The sequence below is a fragment of the Pan paniscus genome, chromosome X (genome assembly GCF_029289425.2).
Source record: "Pan paniscus chromosome X, NHGRI_mPanPan1-v2.0_pri, whole genome shotgun sequence".
NCBI lineage: Eukaryota > Metazoa > Chordata > Mammalia > Primates > Hominidae > Pan > Pan paniscus.
The window spans coordinates 49,589,578-49,610,131 of NC_073272.2; the positions used below are offsets into that span (position 1 = coordinate 49,589,578).

General features: G+C 39.5%; 1 protein-coding gene across 8 annotated transcripts in view; it reads right to left on the minus strand.

Annotated features, from left to right (window-relative positions):
- Nucleotides 1-5,366: 5,366 nt before the first annotated feature.
- The window catches only part of ZNF182 (zinc finger protein 182), a 33,156-nt gene continuing 17,968 nt past the window's right edge, over nt 5,367-20,554 (minus strand). For 4 of the 8 annotated variants that reach the window (XM_008964555.6, XM_034950198.4, XM_055106687.2 and 1 more), the window contains 3 exons: nt 13,791-13,917; nt 13,455-13,544; nt 5,367-8,325 (listed from right to left, as the gene is read on the minus strand). In XM_008964555.6, the coding sequence (XP_008962803.2) occupies nt 6,695-8,325; nt 13,455-13,544; nt 13,791-13,917 (1,848 nt within the window). In that variant the 3' untranslated portion in view covers nt 5,367-6,694. Of the gene's footprint in view, nt 8,326-13,454; nt 13,545-13,790; nt 13,918-19,029; nt 19,166-20,554 lie in introns of all 8 variants that reach the window. The other 4 variants (XM_063601696.1, XM_055106684.2, XM_063601698.1 and 1 more) reach the window with 2 other exon arrangements.

The following is a 20,554-nucleotide window of genomic DNA, read 5'->3' on the forward strand; positions in this document are numbered from 1 at the left end:
CTTGTACTTCTACTTCCGTTTCTCATTCTTGTGAAAGGCTCAGGTGTTTTCTACTTGTGTTATACAACCAGATTCCACCCCACCCCAAACTCCTCCTTTCAAGGATCTCCATTAGGTGGCCCTATCAGTTGTTTCTCTCTGTTCCCCCAAACTGAAGTTATGGTGTTGTATTAGTCTACTCTCGCACTGCTACAAAGAACTGACTGGGTAATTTATAAAGAAAAGAGGTTTAATTGACTCACAGTTCCACAGGCTGTACAAGAAGCATGTCTGGGAAAGCCTCAGGAAACTTACAATCATGGCAGAGGGCGAAGAGGAAAGAGGCACATCTTATATGGCTGGAGCAGGAGGAATAGAGAACAGGGGGAGGTGCTACACACTTTTAAACAACCAGATCTCATGAGAATTCACTCACTATCACAAGAACAGCAAGGGGGAAATCCACTCCCATGATCCAATCACCTCCCACCAGGTCCCTCCTCCAACACTGGGGATCACAATTCGACATGAGATTTGGGTGGGGACATAAATTCAAACCATATCAGCTGTCTTTGTTTTCTAGTTGTTTGTTGCTGATGCAAAGAAAAACAATTTCTATAGTTTGAACTTATATTTAGCAATTTTGCTAAATTCACTTATTAATTCTAACAATTTATCTATAGATGCTTTGGATTTTTCTATGTACAAATCATCTGCAGAAATTGAAAGCCTTATTTATTCACTTCCAGTCATTACTCATTTTCTTTTTCTTGTGTTAATGCACTGCCTCAGACCTCCAGTACGATGTTGATTAGAAGTGAGCACACCAGGTGTCCTTGTCTCATTTCCAATCTCAGGAGGAAATTTTTTCCATGTTACCATTAAGTTTTGCCATGCTTCTTTTAAACACACCCTTCATCAGGCTAAGGAAGTTCTCTTCTACTTCTAGTTTGCTAAGAATTTATATTGTGTTGAATTTTCTCAAATCCCTTTCTCTTTAGAGAAATTAAGATTATATAATTTATTATTATGAATATATGAATTCATATATTCATATACATTCAACACAATATCATTAAAATAGGTTATATGATCTCTAAGAAAGATCATATAACCTATAATTAATTACATTGACATTTTTACATTTATTGGCATATTTTTCATAATTCCCTGTCCTTTTAATGTTTATAGAATCTGTAGTGATGGACATTTATTATGGACATTTGAAAATTTGTATTTTATTTGTTGATCAGTCTAGAGTTTCTTGCATATATTAATCTTTTTAGAGAACTAGCTTTGATTTTTGCTATTGTTTGTCCTCTAGAGGTCATGAAAACAAATGTGAAGGAGGAAACTCACAAGAAGTGCTAAGCATAGATAGTAAGTAAGCTAGACACTTATGAAACATGAAGAAAATGCACAGGATGTGTGAAGTATAGATAAGTAAACAAGTAGCTTTTGAGACAGGCAAAATTCATAAGATGTGTTATAGTTAGCAAGCAAGTAACTTGTAAGATGCACTAAAGATAAATAGAATACATAGAATATGATAGAACAAACAAGGATATTACTTATAGATAGAAAGGGACAGGAACACCAACTCATAAGGTATCCTACCACCTTGGTTATATTATACTTAAATTAACCACCAACTGGTGACACTTAGTATTGTTCCACTGAACACAGATAAAACCCATCACTGTTCAGGCTAATTGGTAAGCTATAAGCTGAGGTAAGCAAGGTATGTCATTGACCTTGAGCACCTTCAGTCTGAATGGGGCCCTTTTTCAAACCTCAACTCTGGTCCTCGTAACCAATAAGGCTGATGGAACAGAGACAGACAGAGACAGAGGCAGGGTCTATGAATATTGCATAACACAGGACTCAGGAAATGTAGTCCTTCATTCTGTTTGTACCCTCTCCTAAGTCTGTCAACTTACTCCATCTCTTTGCTTCTTCGTGTATATATATACACATATATATACATATATGTATGTATACATATACATATCTGTCCTATATGTATATATGTATACATATGTATATACACGTGTGTATATGTATACATATGTATATACACGTGTGTATATGTATACATATGTATATACACGTGTGTATATGTATACATATGTATATACACGTGTGTATATGTATACATATGTATATACACGTGTGTATATGTATACATATGTATATACACGTGTGTATATGTATACATATGTATATACACGTGTGTATATGTATACATATGTATATACATGTGTATATGTATACATATGTGTGTATATGTATATATGCATATACGTGTGTATATGTATACATATGCATATACGTGTGTATATGTATATACATGTGTGTATATGTATACATATGTATATACATGTGTATATATGGATATGTATATATATTTGCATTTTTCAAAAAAATTGATTTAATAAGCCATGTGACTCAACCATTTTATTTCATTTTATTTTATTTTTTTTGAGGCAGAGGCTCACTGTGTCACCCAGGCTGGGGGCAATCTCGGCTCACTACAACCTCCACCTCCTGGGTTCAAGCAATTCTCCTGCCTCAGCCTCCCGAGTAGCTGGGACTACAGGCATGTGCCACCACACCTAGCTAACTTTTGTATTTTTAGTAGAGACGGGGTTTTACCATGTTGGCCAGGCTGGTCTTGAGCTCCTGACCTCAAGCAATCCACCTGCCTCGGCCTCCCAAAGTGCCAGGATTACAGGCGTGAGCCACTACACCCGGCCTGACTAAAGCATTTTAATTTGGTCTGTGAGCCTTTCTATTCTGAGACTTCTAGGGTAGCTTGCCTGGTCGCATATTGAAGACTATCATTGTATCAAGGGAACTTCTCACATTAACAGACTCCAAAGGATAAAGTGAGAAGGGATCATAATTCAAAGTTTGGAGTTTACCTAAAGAAATAGGACAATAATATGAAATAATTGGCTAAAATATTGGGGGCCCAGTATTGATCTGGGTGGTTATAGGGTCAATCAAGGGACACAGGGCTGATCTTAGGAATCCAGGATAGTTTCGGGAGCCCTAAGAACAAGGTGAAGAAGGACCATAATTAATTTTATTTTAGACATTTTAGCTAAAGCAGTAAGACAAATTAAGTAACTGGCATAAATAATGTGGGGGTGGGACTTAGGGCTGGCCAAGGGGGCACAACAGAGCTGATTTGGGGGCGGTGTCAGGGACACCTCTTGCAGTGGGCCCTCTCCCCCTCTGAGTATATATAAGTAGCAATGGCAAGGAGATTGTATTAGTCTGTTCTCATACTGCTAAAATACCTGAGACTGGGTAATTTATAAAGAAAAAAGGTTAAGTTGGCTTACTGTTCTGCAGGCTGTACAGGAAGCATGGAAGCATCTGCTTCCAGGGAGGCCTGAGGGAGCTTTTACTCATGGCAGAAGGCAAAGAGGGAACAGGCATCTTACATGGCAGGAGCAGGAGGAAGAAAGGAAGAAGGTGCTACACACGTTTACACGACCAGATCTCACCAGAAGTCACTAACTATATGGTACCAAGGCGGGATGGTGCTAAACCATACATGAGAACTCCACCCCCAAGATCCAATCACCTCCCATCAGACCCCTCCTCCAACACGGGATTACAATTCGACATGAGATTTGGATGGGGACACAGATCCAAACCACATCAGGAATGGAACACAGAAGTGACATTCATTGAGCACTGTCTAGAACACAGGCTGATCCCATCCCATACACCTGTGGTCACTACAGGGACTTCAGCGCAGCTCCTCTTTGTACAGAAACCCCAGGGATCACCTCCCACCTCCACCCAACTCCCCATCGCCACCAACGCAAGGTCATGCATCACTGAGACCCCAAGACCCTATAACCTCTGACACCACAGATCCCCATCACTCACCTCACAGAGTGCCTCCCATTCCAGCACAGTCTTCCCACCTTGACTGCCCGGCATTCTTCCCCTCTTCATTCATTAGCGTCATGCCATGCTTTGCCACTTTCCTGCACTGCTCTTCACCCAACCCCATTAACCACTGTCATTCACACTGTGCCTCATATCACTCCCAATTTCCTCCACTCTGCACCCACTCACTGCCACTCTACTCCCTCCTTCTCTCCCCAACACTACTCATGTTTACTTACACTCAACTGTTTCTTCTCCAGTAACTCACAACACTGGATATTTCCCCCATTTCGCCCTACTCTTCCCTGTTCACCACCCTTCTGTCCCTCTTTACTCCATTCACTCCCCACTTAGCCCTTCATTACCCTCCTCTCTCTTCCTCCAATCCCAATCCTTTTATTCACATGCTGATGTTCATCTCCATCCATTCCCCTGTCTGTGCTTCACTCATCTCCATTCATCCACATGTGGGCCATCAGCTTGCCATTTGTGTCCCAGGAAGCAGGAGTCCAAGATCTACCTGAAATGGTGAGATCTGACCCTCACCCCCACCCCACTACAGGATAGCCTTCAATGGACCTGAAACCCTAGCAAGATTCTCTATAAGTAGAAAGGAAAAATAGCTTTATTTCCAGTGCCCTTGGGCATCTTTCAAGGAGACTGCACCAGGAGCAAGCCAGTCTGCCCCACGTTTCCTCTCCCTGGAAAGGCACTGAATGTGATAGGTTTACCTTAAATAGTTCATAAAGTGAGCCCACGGCTTGTTTCCTTGCAGGATTACTCAGGGAAAAAAGAAGGCCCGAACAGGCAGGGTCTCAGGTCTAACTCACCCACCCATTTTGATAAATCCAAACATTGCCCATCCCTAGTTTTTCACAGCTTAAGTTGTCCAGTTCCAGCAAAGAGATGGCCCCAGTGAAAAGCCACAGAAGCATGAGGGCCACAAATACAGTAATTCACAAGCAGGACCTCTTGTTCTGAAGCAAATGTCCTGTTATGTGGTCTTTGGCTATGTCCATTCAGACCATCACTCTCAATCTGTCTCTCACCTTGGAAAATATGTATCACCAGCACTAGAGCAACCTTAGAGAAGCAAGTTATTCAACCTCTCTATGGATTCGTGTTTTGCAGCACTTGTAAAAAGTGTTTGTATGAATGATGTAATAAAAATCATTTCGTTAAGATATGGAAAGTCCTCGGTGGGCTTTAGTACAGGATCTTTTCACAGATGTCACTGTGCATGTTCCAGTCTCAATTATTTTAGTTACCTAATGTGGTCCCAGCTGACCGGAGAATCACTTCATTTGGCAACCTCAGGAAAATAATGCCTATGTGCCTCTGGAATTGATTGAATAACTGTTGTTCTATCTGCTTGGTTCTTCAATTTATTCACCAAAAATAAACTCTACATTGAGCATATCTATATTAAATGTTATAAAATCCTGTACCTAGACTGTGACTTTAACAGTAAAACAAAATAGCTTTTTAAATGTTTTATTTTTGAAAAGGTAGTACATCCACATAGTACATAGTACACCCACATTTTCAAAAGCTATGAAAGGATACAGTTGTCTCCCTCTCAATTCCATCCCCCCAGCCACCACTGCCCCTTCCCCTCCCAAGGTAATCAGGGTTACCAGGTTCTCATGTCTCTTTCCAGAGATAACTTATGAATTCACAATTATGTACTTACCATTTTTCTCCTTTTTATATACAAATGGCAGTGTATTATACTCACTGTCCTCAACCTTATTTTTCCTACCTAATAACATAAACTGAAGGTTATCCCACATCACTACATAAATGGTTTCCAAGTTCTCCTTATTTATTCATTGTTGTCTACCCAGGAGTAGGCTGTATGAATATACCACAATTTAGGGAACCAGAACCCTGATATGGTGTCATTTAGACAGCTTCCAATCTTTTGTTTTCACAAACGCTGCATTAATGAATACTTCTGTATGTTCATCATTTTGTACATGTGTGAGTATGTACATTCCTAGAAGTGGAATTGCTGGCCCAAAAACCAAATGCATTTGTGGTTTTGATTACTTTTGAATAATTCCTCTTTGAATGAGAAGAGTTTTTCCTGGACTTGCTATTTGCTGGAGGTTCATGTGGGAAAAGAAACCAGGGCCACATTCTAAGCAGATCAGTTTTTTTTTTTTTGACAACTGAGAATTTTTTCCCCCCACAGCTGTTCGTTCTTTCTGACTTTACTTCTCCCAAGTCAGTAAATAGGGGCAGCTGTAGGGCTCTTCACAAGGAAAAGTCCCTTCTCTTCCCCCAGCATGCCATAACTGTTGCTCCCATCAGTAGACTACTTTCTACAAATATGGCTTGTCTGAGTGACTCCTTCTCGAGGCCCCAGCCTGTTTCTCCTCAGACCCCAAATGGTCTAGGAAACATCCTACCTCCTACCTACCCACGCACGGTTACCACTGTTATATCTATGGTTCCACGCCTCGGGGTATATCCCGAACCTCAGCTAAGAGTCCTTACCAGTGCTGTCTTGCATCTGCAGCCTTGAGCACGCTCACTCTGAAATCTCCTGCACCAGTGCTTCATTTCCTCTGCCTGTGGCAGCCCTCTCATTAGGGTTGCAGCTGTCTCCTAATTTTGTCAGATACAGAGATTACACTTCTGCTTTTTCTCCCGTAGCTTTTGGGTTATGACTGAGATGAAAAGAAGAAAGGCTGAATTTACTCCCATATTTAAACCACAAGTCAAAATATACTTTTAAAATGTGAGTAAAATTGACACAACTTTCTTTCAGTGTCCATAATAGATACTGCTGATTAGCTCTCTAATGTGCCATGAACTTTGACTTCCGAGTGTGGCCTCTTCCATGGGCTTTCTTTCCTGCATGGGTTCGCTGATGTACAATAAGGTTTGATTTTTGGGTAAAGGCTTTCCCACATTCTGTACATTTATAGGGTTTCTCTCCAGTATGAGTTCTTTGATGTACAGTGAATGTTGACTTTTCTCGGAAGGCTTTGCCACACTCAGTGCATGCATAGGGTTTCTCTCCCGTGTGCGTTCTCTGATGTATTATGAGCTGTGACTTCTGGCTAAAAGCTTTCCAACACACAGGACATTCATAAGGTTTCTCTCCTGTATGAATTCTCTGATGTATAATGAGCTTTGACTTTTCTCTGAAGGCTTTGCCACATTCATTACATTTATAGGGTTTTTCTTCTGTATGAGTTCTTTGATGTATAATGAGATATGATTTCTGTGAAAATGCTTTTTCACATTCATTGCACTCGTAAGGTTTCTCTCCTGTATGACCTCTCTGATGCAGCATGAGGTAGGACTTCTGAGAGAAGGCTTTCTCACATTCATTACATTCAAAGGGTTTCTCTCCTGAATGAGTTCTCTGATGTACACCAAGGTTTGACTTTTGCGTGAAGGTTTTTCCACACACATCACATTCATAGGGTTTCTCTCCTGTATGAGTTCTTTGATGCACAATGAGGGTTGACTTCTCATTGAAAGACTTCCCACATTCAGTACATTTATGAGGTTTCTCTCCCGTATGAGTTCTCTGGTGTATAATGAGAGTTGACTTATCACTGAAAGTTTTCTTACACTCATTACATTCATGGGGTTTCTTTCCTGTATGGGTACTATGATGTATAATTAGATCAAGCTTCTGTATGAAAGATTCTCCACATTTAGTGCATTCATAGGTTTTCTCTCCAGTGTGGGTTTTCTGATGGACAATGAGGTTGGACTTCTGAGTGAAGGCTTTTCCACATTCATTACATTCATAAGGTTTTTCTCCTGTGTGAGTCCTGTAATGTATGATGACAGTTGACTTTTCTCTGAAGGCTTTTCCACATTCAGGACACTCAAAGGGTCTCTCTCCTGTATGAGTTCGCAAGTGTATAATGAGCTGAGATTTTTGGCTAAAGGCTTTTCCACATTCGGTACATCCAAAAGGTTTCTCTCCCGTATGAGTTCTCCAATGTACAATGAGGTGTGACTTCTTGCTGAAGGTTTTCCTACATGCAGTACATTCAAAGGGTTTCTCTCCATTTTTAATTCTCTGATGTAGACTAAGGCCTTTCTTTCGCCTAAGACCTTTCCCACACTCTTTATAGCCATAGGGCTTCATTCCAGGATTTGTTTTCTCATACTCAGTATGGAAGAACAATTTTGCACATCCATTATCATATTTATTTTCTGCAGAACTTCTACTAAATAAGTCTAAATTATCTACCATATTATTTCCAAATGATTCGTGTTTATCGGGTCTTTGTATTGAAGCAACAAGGTTTGTACTCAGATGAAGTATGTTTCCAAACTCATGACAGTCACGAGCACTCTTGGTGATAATTGTTTTCTTGTCAGAAAATCCAACTTGCATCAGCAGACATTTATCTTGGTCATCCTGATGTTGCCTCTCAATCTGTTCATCAACTTGACAGACTTCTAGAAAGAAGTACAATAAACCACCTTTATGCTTTGACATTACGGAGCGGACCTTCTTTAGAATTATTCTGCCATATGAAAGCTGATACTATAATCTCATTTTATCAGAGTTCCTGGAGAGAGAGTTTTTTACTAAACTCCCACCTGCTGGTCTTTTTGTTACCAAGAACAATCTTACCCTGACACCTCAGTCTTTCTTACGTCTATTTATACATCATACCTGACTTCCATCAACTCTGCGAAACTTATACCCTTGATCTTCAGTTATCATATAAACTTTTTTTTTTAAGAGACAGGATCTCAGCTCTGTTGCCAGGCTGGAGTTTAGGGGCAAAATCACAGCTTACTGCAGCCTTGACCTCCTGAGCTCAAGTGATCCTCCCACCTCAGCCTCCTGAGTAGCTGGGACTGCAAGCGCGAGCCACCACCTCTGGCTAATTTTTGTATTTTTTCGTAGAGACAAGGTCTCACTATGTTGCCCAGGCTGGTCTCAAACTCCTGGTCTCAAGCAATCCTCCCGCCTCAGCCTCCCAAAGTGCTGGGATTACAAGTGTGAGCCATCACACCTGGCCAGTATCATATGAAGTCTTAACTGTACCTGACTTACAGAATTTCTGTCTAGGTGGAAATGCAACAGCATGATTCCCAGACTCATGTGTTACAATAGTTAACACTGAATCCACATTCTCAATGAATGAAAGAAAAATACAGAATGGTTAGCTTGACAAAAACAAAAAGCTAAAAATATTGGCCCAGTCTGGGTTCACCCGTGTATCCATCAAAGCTTGCATTCACAGTTCTTCAACACCACCTTCTCTGCTCCTGCCTATACGATTTCCACTAAAACCTCTGCCTATTCTGTACTCCAAACCCTTCTTCATGTTCCATCACCCACATAGCCCTGTGTTCCATATTTTGCTATATTCAGAATCTAGATAACTTTCAAGAGGCAGGTCAGTCTTTTCTAAAAAGCTTACTCTGATCTTCCTATATAACTTAAATTTTTATTAACTTCTAAAGTAGTCAGTCATCTGTATCACTCATTTAAACAGTTAAAATTGCAAAGCTTTGCCTTTAATTTCATCAATTGCAAGCAGCACGTTATTTCACATTTTAACATCTCTGAATCCAGATGCATCTTACAATCAATGTCATAGGTTAACTGGTGGCAATTTTTCTTTCTTAGTGGTATGTCTTTAAATCTATGGCATCTTGAAGTTAATAAGATATGGCAAGTACTTTTTGTACATATGGTGAATTTTAAATCTTTTTTTATAGTTTACTTTTCTTCTTACTTTTCCCCAAATTTTTACATGAAAATTTTCAAGCATAGAAAAAGTTGAAAGAAGAGTACAGTAACTACTCATATTACCACTTAGATTCAATAGTGTTAACATTTTGCTATAGTGATACTGAATTTTAACATGGATTGTGCAGCTGTGGTTTTTCTTCCTGTGACTTCCTTTCTTTGGCTAGCTAAGCATTAGTTCTTAACCAGAGATGAACACAAAATCACATGAGGAACTTTTTACAAAATGCTCTCCATGGGACCCAAGCTCCACCAAAGATCTGCTGAATCTGAACCTTCTTAGGTGGTAAGAAGCAGTTTGGTCCACGTGGTTAGGGTCCTGGGCTCTCTAGCCCAGGAGAAAATCCTGGCTCAACCTTTCACTTGGTCTATGACCTCAGGCAAGTGATCTAAACTATTTGTATCTTACTTCTCCACCCATAAAGGAATTATAACAGTGCCCACCCAAATGGATGTTGAGAGAATTAAATTACTTACAACAGGGCTTGCAGGGTACACAGGAAGTACTTTAAATCATTTACCACCACTACTACTATTACAACTACTACTATTATGACTTTTAAGAATCACCACATTACTGTAAAAAGAAAGAGTATATTTATATATTTAACATGTTCTAGAATATTAAGTGAAAAATGGTGAATAAAACTGTGCATACACTGTTACCTGAGGCAGGAAACAAAGGGAAAAACTGGGTGATGCTGGAGGTTATTTTGAGCCATAGGAGAGGGAAGCTGAAGGGTTTTTAAAGTGTGTGTGGGGTGTGTGTGTGTGTGTGTGTTATGGTATAAGTTTCATCACTTTGCTTCTTTTATAGCAAGGAATGAGATGAGATCATTTGCTAAAAGAGAGGGAAAAACAACTTGGAGTGGAGGTTTGAAGGAAGCAAGAAAGGTGTTATAAGACATGGAATCAAACCTAAGTGTCCATCAAGGAATATCAACGGATAAAGAAAATGTCATCTATTTACACAATGGAATACTGTTCAGCCATAAAAAGGAATTAAATACTGTCATTTGCAGCTACATGGATAAGCCTGGAGGACATTATGTTAAGTGAAATAAGCCAGGCACAGAAAGACAAATACTGCATGATCTCATTCATATATGGGAGCTAAAGGAGTTACTCTCATAGAAGTAGAGAGTAGAATAGTGACCAGACACTGGGAGGTGAAGAGGGGAGGAGAGGATAGGGAAAGGTTGGTAAATGGGTGCAAAGATATAGTTAGATAGGAGGAATAAGTTTCCGTGTTACATTGCACAGCAGGGTGTCTATAGTTAACAATATAGTGTATCTTTCAAAATAGCTAAAAGAAAAGATTTTGAATGTTATCCCCACAAAGAAACAAATATTTGATGTGATGAATATACTAATTACCCTAATTTGATCATGACACACTGTATATATGTATCAAAACATCACACCATACTCCATAAATACGTACAATTATGTGTCAACTAAAAGTAAAACTTTTTAAAATGTTTAAAAAACTGTGCATAGTAGGAAATGAATAAATATATATTCTTATAGGCTCATGTTGTAAAAAGTGATGGAAGAATAAACCTTTAAATTTTAATAAAGGTTACCTATGAGGAAGGAAGGAACGAAGGGAATGGAATGGAAAGGGAAAGAAGCTGGACTTTTCTGAATATACCTTGTTTTCTGTGTTGGACTTTGGAACCAATAAATCTTTTGTAACTATTTTATATAATCATAAAGCAAAACTGAACATAAAAGGATTCCTTAAAAATAGTAAATATTCTTTCTGCTGCGTTTCCTAATGACCATGCTGGAAAGTCTTGATTCTCAATGGCACCAAAATGATTACCTCAATTCATTCAACTCGCTATACACAAGCAACAGCCTCAAGAAGAATACTAACAATACTACTGTCAGATGTAAGATTCATAAATTAAAAACCTTTAAGCACAAAATTTGATTTGGAAATATTAATTTGAACATGAGATATTTTTTCTGTAAAAAATGTATACATAATAGTTCCTAGCTTTGTCAATGAAAAGGCCTCAAAACAATTCTCTAACCTCTAAATCGTGGGCTTAAAACATTATTTTCCACTAAAAAGAACCAGAGCCCCTTGAAGAAATCACCAATTCTAGGTCAGAGGCAGGAAATATACAAAAGGAGCCTGGGACACGTTGTAACACCAGAAAGCAAGGAAGCTACCAAAGACTCAGGAGCCAACTTGAAGGAGATTCCACTGGCCAAAGATGGGACAGTGTCATGTGTAACATGGAAAATAAGACAATGGATTAAAACATAGAAATGTATACAGCCATAAGTCCATAAATGAGTCACAAAAAAGATATAACTTAGTGGTCACCTTTGGATGATGCTACAAAATCAATTATTTTGAAAACTAGTAAATAAATGGAAAAGCTCAATCACTGAGCCTGTCTTTTCTGTACAATATGTAACTCATGGTAGCCAAATAATAGATAAGAAGCAATTTCTCTTTATAGAATTATTCCAGTGGGGCCGGGCACAGTGGCTCACGCCTGTAATCCCAGCACTTTGGGAGGCCAAGGCAGGTGGATCACAAGGTCAGGAGATCGAGATCATCCTGGCTAACACGGTGAAACCCCATCTCTACTAAAAATACAAAAATGTAACTGGGTGTGGTGACACGCACCTGTAGTCCCAGCTACTCGGGAGGCTGAGGCAGGAAAATTGCTTGAACCCAGGAGGCAGAAGTTGCAGTGAGCCAAGATCACACCACTGCACTCCAGCCTGGGCAACAGAGCAAGACTCTGTCTCAAAAAAAAAAAAAAGTTAAACATACAGTTCCTTTTATACCACCACATGGTATAATTCCAATCCTATGTATCTACCCAAAAGAAACAAAACATATATCACCACAAAAAATGTGTACATCAATGTTCACAGCACCATTATCCATAATAACCAAAAAGTTGAAACAAGCAAAATTTCCATCAATTGAACGGACAAACAAAATGTGTTCTATCCTAACAATGGAATTTTATTCCTCCATAAAAAGGAATGAAGTACTGATACATGGTACAATGCGGATGAACCTTGAAAACATGCCAAGTGAAAGAAACCAGACATAAAAGGCCACATTTTGTCTGACTCCATTTAAATAAAATGTCCAGAACAGGCAAAACCATAGAGGCAAAATAGATCAGTGGTTGCCAGGGAGTGAGGGGAAGAGGGATGAGAATGACTGCTAGGGAGTAGGGGCTTCTTTTCAGTGTGATGAACACGTTCTAGAATTAGGTAGTGGTGATGGTTGTACAACTCTGTGAATATACTAAAAACTACTGAATTCTGTACTTCAAAAGGGTGAATTTTATGATATGTGAATTATATCTCAATAAAGCTACTTTTAAAAAATAGATAAGATGTTTTAGGAGAGCAAATCTGACAAATATCTAAACTGAATGAGAAGACTGGACTCAGGTTGTTCAATCTGAAATTAGAGCATTAGAGTCCAGGCCTGTGACTAATGTGGGCCTGGCTTTAGATAAGTCGGTGACAGGTGAGAGTCGTGAAAGTGGCAAGGCCAGGGGGTTGTGGCATTTAAAAGACTCTTTCATACGGGACAAAAGGAACTGTGCAGAAACTTGCAGGTAAGCACCAACTTAAGGAGAGTGGCCTGGTGTATGGGGGACAGCGGGAGTGTCAGTTTTGTGTCTGAGGTGTTCATGTCCCTGTCCTCCAACAGTGCCAAGGGCCAGAACCTTTTCCTAAGATATTCCTGAAAGCCCTGTCAGAGGGCCTCACCTCTGACTAATAGGGTGGAACTTCATGTCCCCAGAGCCTGGGTCAAAATTCCACTTACCTGGAAAGTTCCAAAATGGGATTTTTCCTTCTGCTGGGCATTCTTCTACCTCCAACTTGAGGATGAGGTTTGGTTTGGTAACCTGCTGCCCTGTTGATGAGAAATGACAGTGATACCTCCTTGGCTTTCAGAGCCTCTGAGACAGAAGAAGTTACATATTGGGGGCAGCACAAGGAATCTATTGCTTGACATAATGGTAAAGTCAAACCATTTAACCTGCATTTTGAGCTCACAAACACTTTTTCAGGAGAGAAAAGGGGGAACTGAGAAAGGAAATGCCTTCCATTGGATGCAATAATCATAAACCACAAAATTACCTAAGGAAGCTATTCTTACCCACAAAGACCAAGTTGCTGTAGGTCTCCAGCATCACGTCTCTGTACAGGGTCCTCTGTGGTGGGTTCAGGTACTGCCACTCCTCCTGGGTGAAATCCACAGCTACATCTTCAAATGTCACTAGCCCCTGTAATGGTACATTCCTTTTATTTTAAAATGCTGACCACTAGATGATGAGGATAAAATGCACGGGAACTTCTGATTGGGTTCCTGGTTCATCATGATGACTCAATATTGGATGCCTATTTCATATCAAGTTAGTGATCTACTTTGTGGGAGAATCACAAATCATGGTTAAAAAAAACTAAGTAAGAGAATACTTGAGACAATGTCATTATCAGCACAAGGACAGACAAACAGTCCAGTGGAACTAAAAAGAGAATCCAAACATGTATGGACACCTGATTTATGACAAAGTTGGCACAGTAAAGCAGTAGGGAGAAGATGACCTTTTCAATAGATGTGGATGGGTTATTAGATATCTATATGGAGAAAATGAAATTTAACCCTTCTAGCCACACATAAAAATCAGCTACAGGTAAATCGTAAATCTAATGTGAGAGGTAACCAATTAAGTGTCTATAAAATAATACAGGAAAATGTTTTCATAAGCTTTGGAGTAGGGAAAGAATTCTATAACAAAACATGAAAAGCACTCCTCATAAAGGAAAAGACAAGTGTTACAAGATCAAAAGTACTACAATGAAAAGGCAAGCCACAGATGGGGAAATTACTGGCAATATTCATGAGGGATAAAGGTATCGTATGTAGAATATATAAAATAATCCCTTCAAATCAATAAGAAACACACACAAAAGAATGGATAAGAGAAGTGAATAGGTACTTCACTGAAAAGCAAAACCAAATGATCTATGAACACAAGATAATGTACTCAACCCCATTAGCAATCAGGTAAGTGAAAAATTAAGCCACATTGAGACACCACTATACACCCACAAGAAAGGTTATAATTAAACAGACTAAAATAACATAATATTGTGTTGAAATGAGAACTCTTACACACTATTAGCAGGAATATAAACTGGTATAATCGCTTTGGTAACAGTTTGGCATTATTTACAAAGGTTAATGGTTTGCATATACCATGACCCAGCAATTCTACTCCTAGGTACACATCTTAGAGAAAATCAGGCATATGTGCTCTAGAAAACAAATATAAGGATGTTCATAGCAGCACTATTTCTAATACTAGATCACAGATAAAATCCAAATGTCCATCAACAGTAGAATGGGTAAATTGTGGCACAATCATTCAATGGAATGCTGTATAGTAATGAAAATGAATGAACTGCATGTTGTGAAGCAGGTTCACCTGCTTCGAAACTCGAAGATTGAAGAAACTCTTTTTAACCTTGGGTTAGACAAATATTTCTTAGATGTGACACCAAAATTCAAAAATCACTTGTTAAGAGATTAAAAAGACACAGAATGGAAGAAAATATCTGCAAATCAAATATCTGGCAAATAACTTTTATTGAGAATATATAAAAAAAACTTTCAAAATTAAAACAAAGTGGGCAAAAGAGATACTTCACCATGGGAGACAAACAGATGGCAAATAAGCACATAAAAAGATGCTCAACATCATTAGGCATGAGGGAACTGTAAATTAAAACCACAATGAGATACTACTACACACCTATTAGAATGGGGAAAAAACTGACAATACTAAGTGTTGGTGAGGATGTAGAGCAACTGCACCTCTCCTGTCATAAGCAGGAATGCATATGTATGTATATCTACCTTACAACCCTGCAATCCCACTCCCACGTTTATTTACCTCAGTGAAATGCAAACTTAGGTAAACCTAAAAGCCTGTACATGAACATTTATACAGCAGCTACATTTTTAATGATCAAAACCTAGAAACATATCAAAGGTTTTCCAACCAGTGAATGGATAACAACCTGGAATCCTCCATACAATGTAATACCACTTGGCAATAAAAATGAGAGAACTAATGATTTATGCAACGACATGGATGAACCTCAAATGTATTATGCTAAGTGAAAGAAGCCAGACTCAAAAGGCTGCATACTGCATGATTACATTTATATATTACATTTATGGGAAATAAAAACTACAAAGACTGAAAATATATCTATATTTTCCTTGTCAACAATACTACTTCCCTGGTCAGCAATACTGTGCATATTGTCACATCTCAATGTGCTGGGAGGGTGACATGAAAGTGAACAACAGAAGCTTCATGGCTGGGACCCTCTGAGACCTCACCCTATGCATCTCTCCCTTTGGTTGGTTCTACTTGTATCTTTTTGCTATAACAAAACTGTAATCATAAGCATGTACTTTTCTGAGTTATATGAGTCATTCTACCAAATTATTAAACCTGAGTGTATACCGAGAACCCTTAAGTTGAATCAAGGTGTGGAAGTGGAAGTGGCACCATTCACCATCACCCTTAGTGACCCACTAGCAAAATTTTTGCTTCCTGTTCCTGCAACATTATGTTCTGCCGGCCTAGAGATCTTAGTTCCAGAGGGAGGAATGCTGCCACCAGGAGACACAACAATGATTCCATTAAACTGGAAGTTAAGACTGCCACCTGGCTACTTTGGGCTCCTCCTACCTGTAAGTCAACAGGCTACAAAGAGAGTTATAGTGTTGGCTGGGGTGACTGACCCACACTATCAAGATGAAATCAGTCTAATACTCCACAACGGAGGTAAAGAAGAGTATGTGTGGAATACAGGAGATCCCTTAGGGCGTCTCTTAGTATTACCATGCCCTGTGATTAAGGTCAATGGGAAACTACACCAACCCAATCCAGGCAGGATTACAAATGGCCCAGACTCTTCAGGAATGAAGGTTTGGGTCACTCTACTGGGTAAAACACCACAATCCATTGAGGTGTTTGCTGAAGGCAAGGGGAATACAGAATGGATAGTAGAAGAAGGAAGTTATCAATATCAGCTATGACCACATGAGCAGTTGCAGAAACGAGGACTGTAATTGTCATGAGGATTTCCTCCTTATTTTGTTAAAAATATGTCTGTGCATGTTTACACCTGTATTAAGAAAATATCTTCAAGTTATTTCCTTTTTCCTTTATCATGTGACATAAGATTTATTGACTTCATATCAGCACTTAAGTGTTGTTAACTTTATGTAACAGCAATTAGGCTAAGAATTAGTGTGCTTCCAGTTGTACGAGGGATAGCTGTATTATGTTAGGCGTAATTACGACCTTATTATTGTCTTTACTTGAAGATTTATGTGTGATTTCAGGAGATGTGTACAGTTTTAAGTTGACAAGGGGTAGACTTATAATGGTTAATATTGAGTGTCAACTTGATTGGATTGAAGGATGCAAAGTATTGTTCCTGGGTGTGTCTGTGAGGGTGTTGCCAGAGGAAATTAACATTTGAGTCAATGGAATGGGAAAGGCAGACCCACCCTCAGTCTGGGTGGGTACCATCTAATCAGCTGCCAGGGCAGCTAGAATAAAGCGGGCAGAAGAAGGTAGGAGGAGCTGGCTTTCTGAGTCTTCCGGCCTTCATCTTTCTCCCATACTGGATGCTTCCTGCCCTCAAACATTAGACTCCAAGTTCTTCAGCTTTTGGACTTTTAGACGTATACCAGTGGTTTGCCAGGGCCTTTGGCCACAGAATGAAAACTGCACTGTTGGCTTCCTTATTTTTGAGGTTTTGGGACTCAGACTGGCTTCCTTGCTCCTCAGCTTGCAGAAAACCTACTGTGGGACTTCATCTTGTGATCGTGTGAATCAATATTCCTTAATCAAATCCCCCTCATATATTCATCTATCCTATCAGTTCTGTCCCTCTAGAGAACCTTGACTAATACAGAAGTCACTGCAACTTAATATACATAATGATTATAAAATAAAACAACATGTCCGAGTTTAGACCAAACATACCAGCCAAATCAATTAATGTTATTAGGCCTTAAGAAGGCTTCTTAAAAGAAGATCTCCAGATTGACTCACAAGCAAGATCCAGCTGTATGTTGTATACAAGAAATACAACTAAAACAAAGTGATTCGAGAAGGCTAAAAGTAAAGGGATAGGCAATGGTTGACCAGACAAATAAATGGAAACAATAAGAAAGCAGAGGTTGAGATCCTGACATTATCCTTAGTCTAAAGATAAAAGGCATAAAAACAAATTGTGTATTATATTCAGTAGGTTGGTTTTCCACAGTGATGTGGGTGCAGCAATTCTGACTCTACTTTCTGTATATTGTAGACTGAACAAATGAGTGAATTCTTGATGCTAGGAACCAATGCTCTCACTGTTAAAGAAGGGAGATGCAAATATGCAACGAGGGATGACTAAGATTCCCAGGATGCTGTATGAACTCAAAGTATGTCTGTATGTGTGTGTGGTGTATGTGTGTACACATATAGATGTAGACATACAGATATAGATATATATGTACATACACACATCTCTGTTCACCGAAAGGGCCTAGAAGTAACAATGCCCCAGCAGCAATGAGCACAGCTAGCACCCAGATTTTGGTTTCTAAATATAATTATCCATTAACAGGAACCAGAGCTCCTTGGAGAAATGGCTGATTCCAGGGCAAGTAAAGTTAAAGATGAAGGCCGGAACATCTTGTGCCAGAAAATAAGAAAACGCTCAGAGCTCAGAAATGGACCAAACCTACCAAAGCCTTAAAATTCCACTTTCAGGACTGATATAGTTTGGCTATCTCTCCCTCCAAATCTTATGTTAAAATGTGATCCTGGCTGGGTGTGGTGACTCACGCCTGTAATCCCAGCACTTTGGGAGGCTGAGGTGGGTGGATGATTTGAGGTCAGGAGTTCGAGACCAGCCTGGCCAACATGGTGAAACCCCATCTCTACTAAAAATACAAAAATTAGCTGGCAGTGGTGGCGCATGCCTATAATCCCAGCTACTCAGGAGGCTGAGGTATGAGAATCGCTTGAACTCAGGAAGCGGAGGTTGCAGTGAGCTGAGATCACGCCACTGCACTCCAGCCTGGGCAACAGAGTGAGAGACTGCCTCAAAAAAAAAAAAAGATCCCCAGTGTTAAAGGGAGGGCATGGTGGGAGGTGCTTGGGTAATGGGGATGGATCCCTCATGAATGGCTTGGTGCCATTCCTTTGGTGATGAGTGACTTTTCACTCTATTTGTTCAGACGAGATCCGGTTGTTAAAGAGTCTGGTGCCTCCCTCCCCCACTCTTGCTCCCACTCTTGCCATGTGACATACCTGTTCCCTCTTTGCCTTCTGCCATGAGTAGAAGCTTCCTGAGGCCTCACCAGATGCAGATGCTGGTGTCATGCTTCTTGTACAGCTTGCAGGACTGTGAGCCAAATAAACCACTTTTCTTTATAACTTTTTTTTTCTAAAGAAAATGTTCAGAAAATTATAGGGATGTCTCAAAACGACACAAAAGCCAGCTTAAAGGTTCTCTCACTGGCCAACTCAGGGACAACTGAGCATCGAAATAAATAATGACAGTAATATTCACTGACTAAAATAAAAACCCATAAAAATAAAAATTTTCTATACCAGATTATAAATAAATAAAGGAGATAAAGAAGGTCTGCCTCATAGTAAAATGACAATAAATACAGAAGAAATAATAAGAGTTAGAAAATTGTCATTTGGCACCCATCACAATAACTGATTCAGGCAAGATTAATCAATGGATAATAATACTAATTGGTGAAAAGTTTGATGAAGAATGGGACAATTATGTAACCTCAAAGTATCATCCACAAATTAGTTATTAATTACAAAGGAAAAATAGTAATGTTACAGCACAGAAACGTGGTTAGTGAGAGAAACAAGTGATCAAAGTTAATATCATAAAAAATGAGACAAATTGGGCTGGGTGTGGTGGCTCACACCTGTAATCCCAGCACTTTGGGAGACTGAGATGGGCAGATCACTTGAGGCCAGGAGTTCAAGACCAGCCTGGCCAACATAGTGAAACCCCATCTCTACTAAAATACAAAAATTAGCCAGGCACAGTGGCTCACACCTGTAATCCCAGTTACTTGGGAGGCTAAGGCACAAGAATCTCCTGAATGCGGGAGGTGGAGGTTGCAGTGAGCTGAGATGGCGCCACTGCACTCCAGCCTAGGCAACAGAGTGAGACTTCGTCTCAAAAAAAAAAAAAAAAAAAAAGACAAATTGACATCATATGCCCCTGATGTGATACAAGGATACATCACTTACATTTTTTTCCTACCAGAAATGCATGACCTCAATCAAACCATGAGGAAACATCAGACAAATCTAAAGTGAGGGACGTTCTACAATACGGATGGCCTATGTGCTTTAAAAATGTCACAGACATGAAAAACAAAGAAATGCTGAGGAAGTCTTCCAGATTAAAATATAAAGAATATACACTGCATAATAGTATTATATCAATGTTAACTTTCTGAGTGTGTTCAGTGTAATTTAATGATATAGGAGAATGTCCTTGCTCTTAAGAAATTGAGGAGGCCAGCTCCTGGCTAAAACTCTATGTGTGATTTTTAATTATTAAGGCCTGACCAATGACAATTACAAAGACTTCAGCTGTCAGGCTTTGTAGGAGAAATCTGCCCCCACATCAGACTTGGAATATATAGCCAGAACGTTATAATCTCTAAAGAGACTGGCCAGCCCCACTCTTACAAATATCTGTATTCCTAGGCCAGGCACCTTCACTGGAGAATGATGATCATTAATTCAAATTTCTAGGTTTGTTCATGCCATTCCTGCTGATTATTGAGCCAGA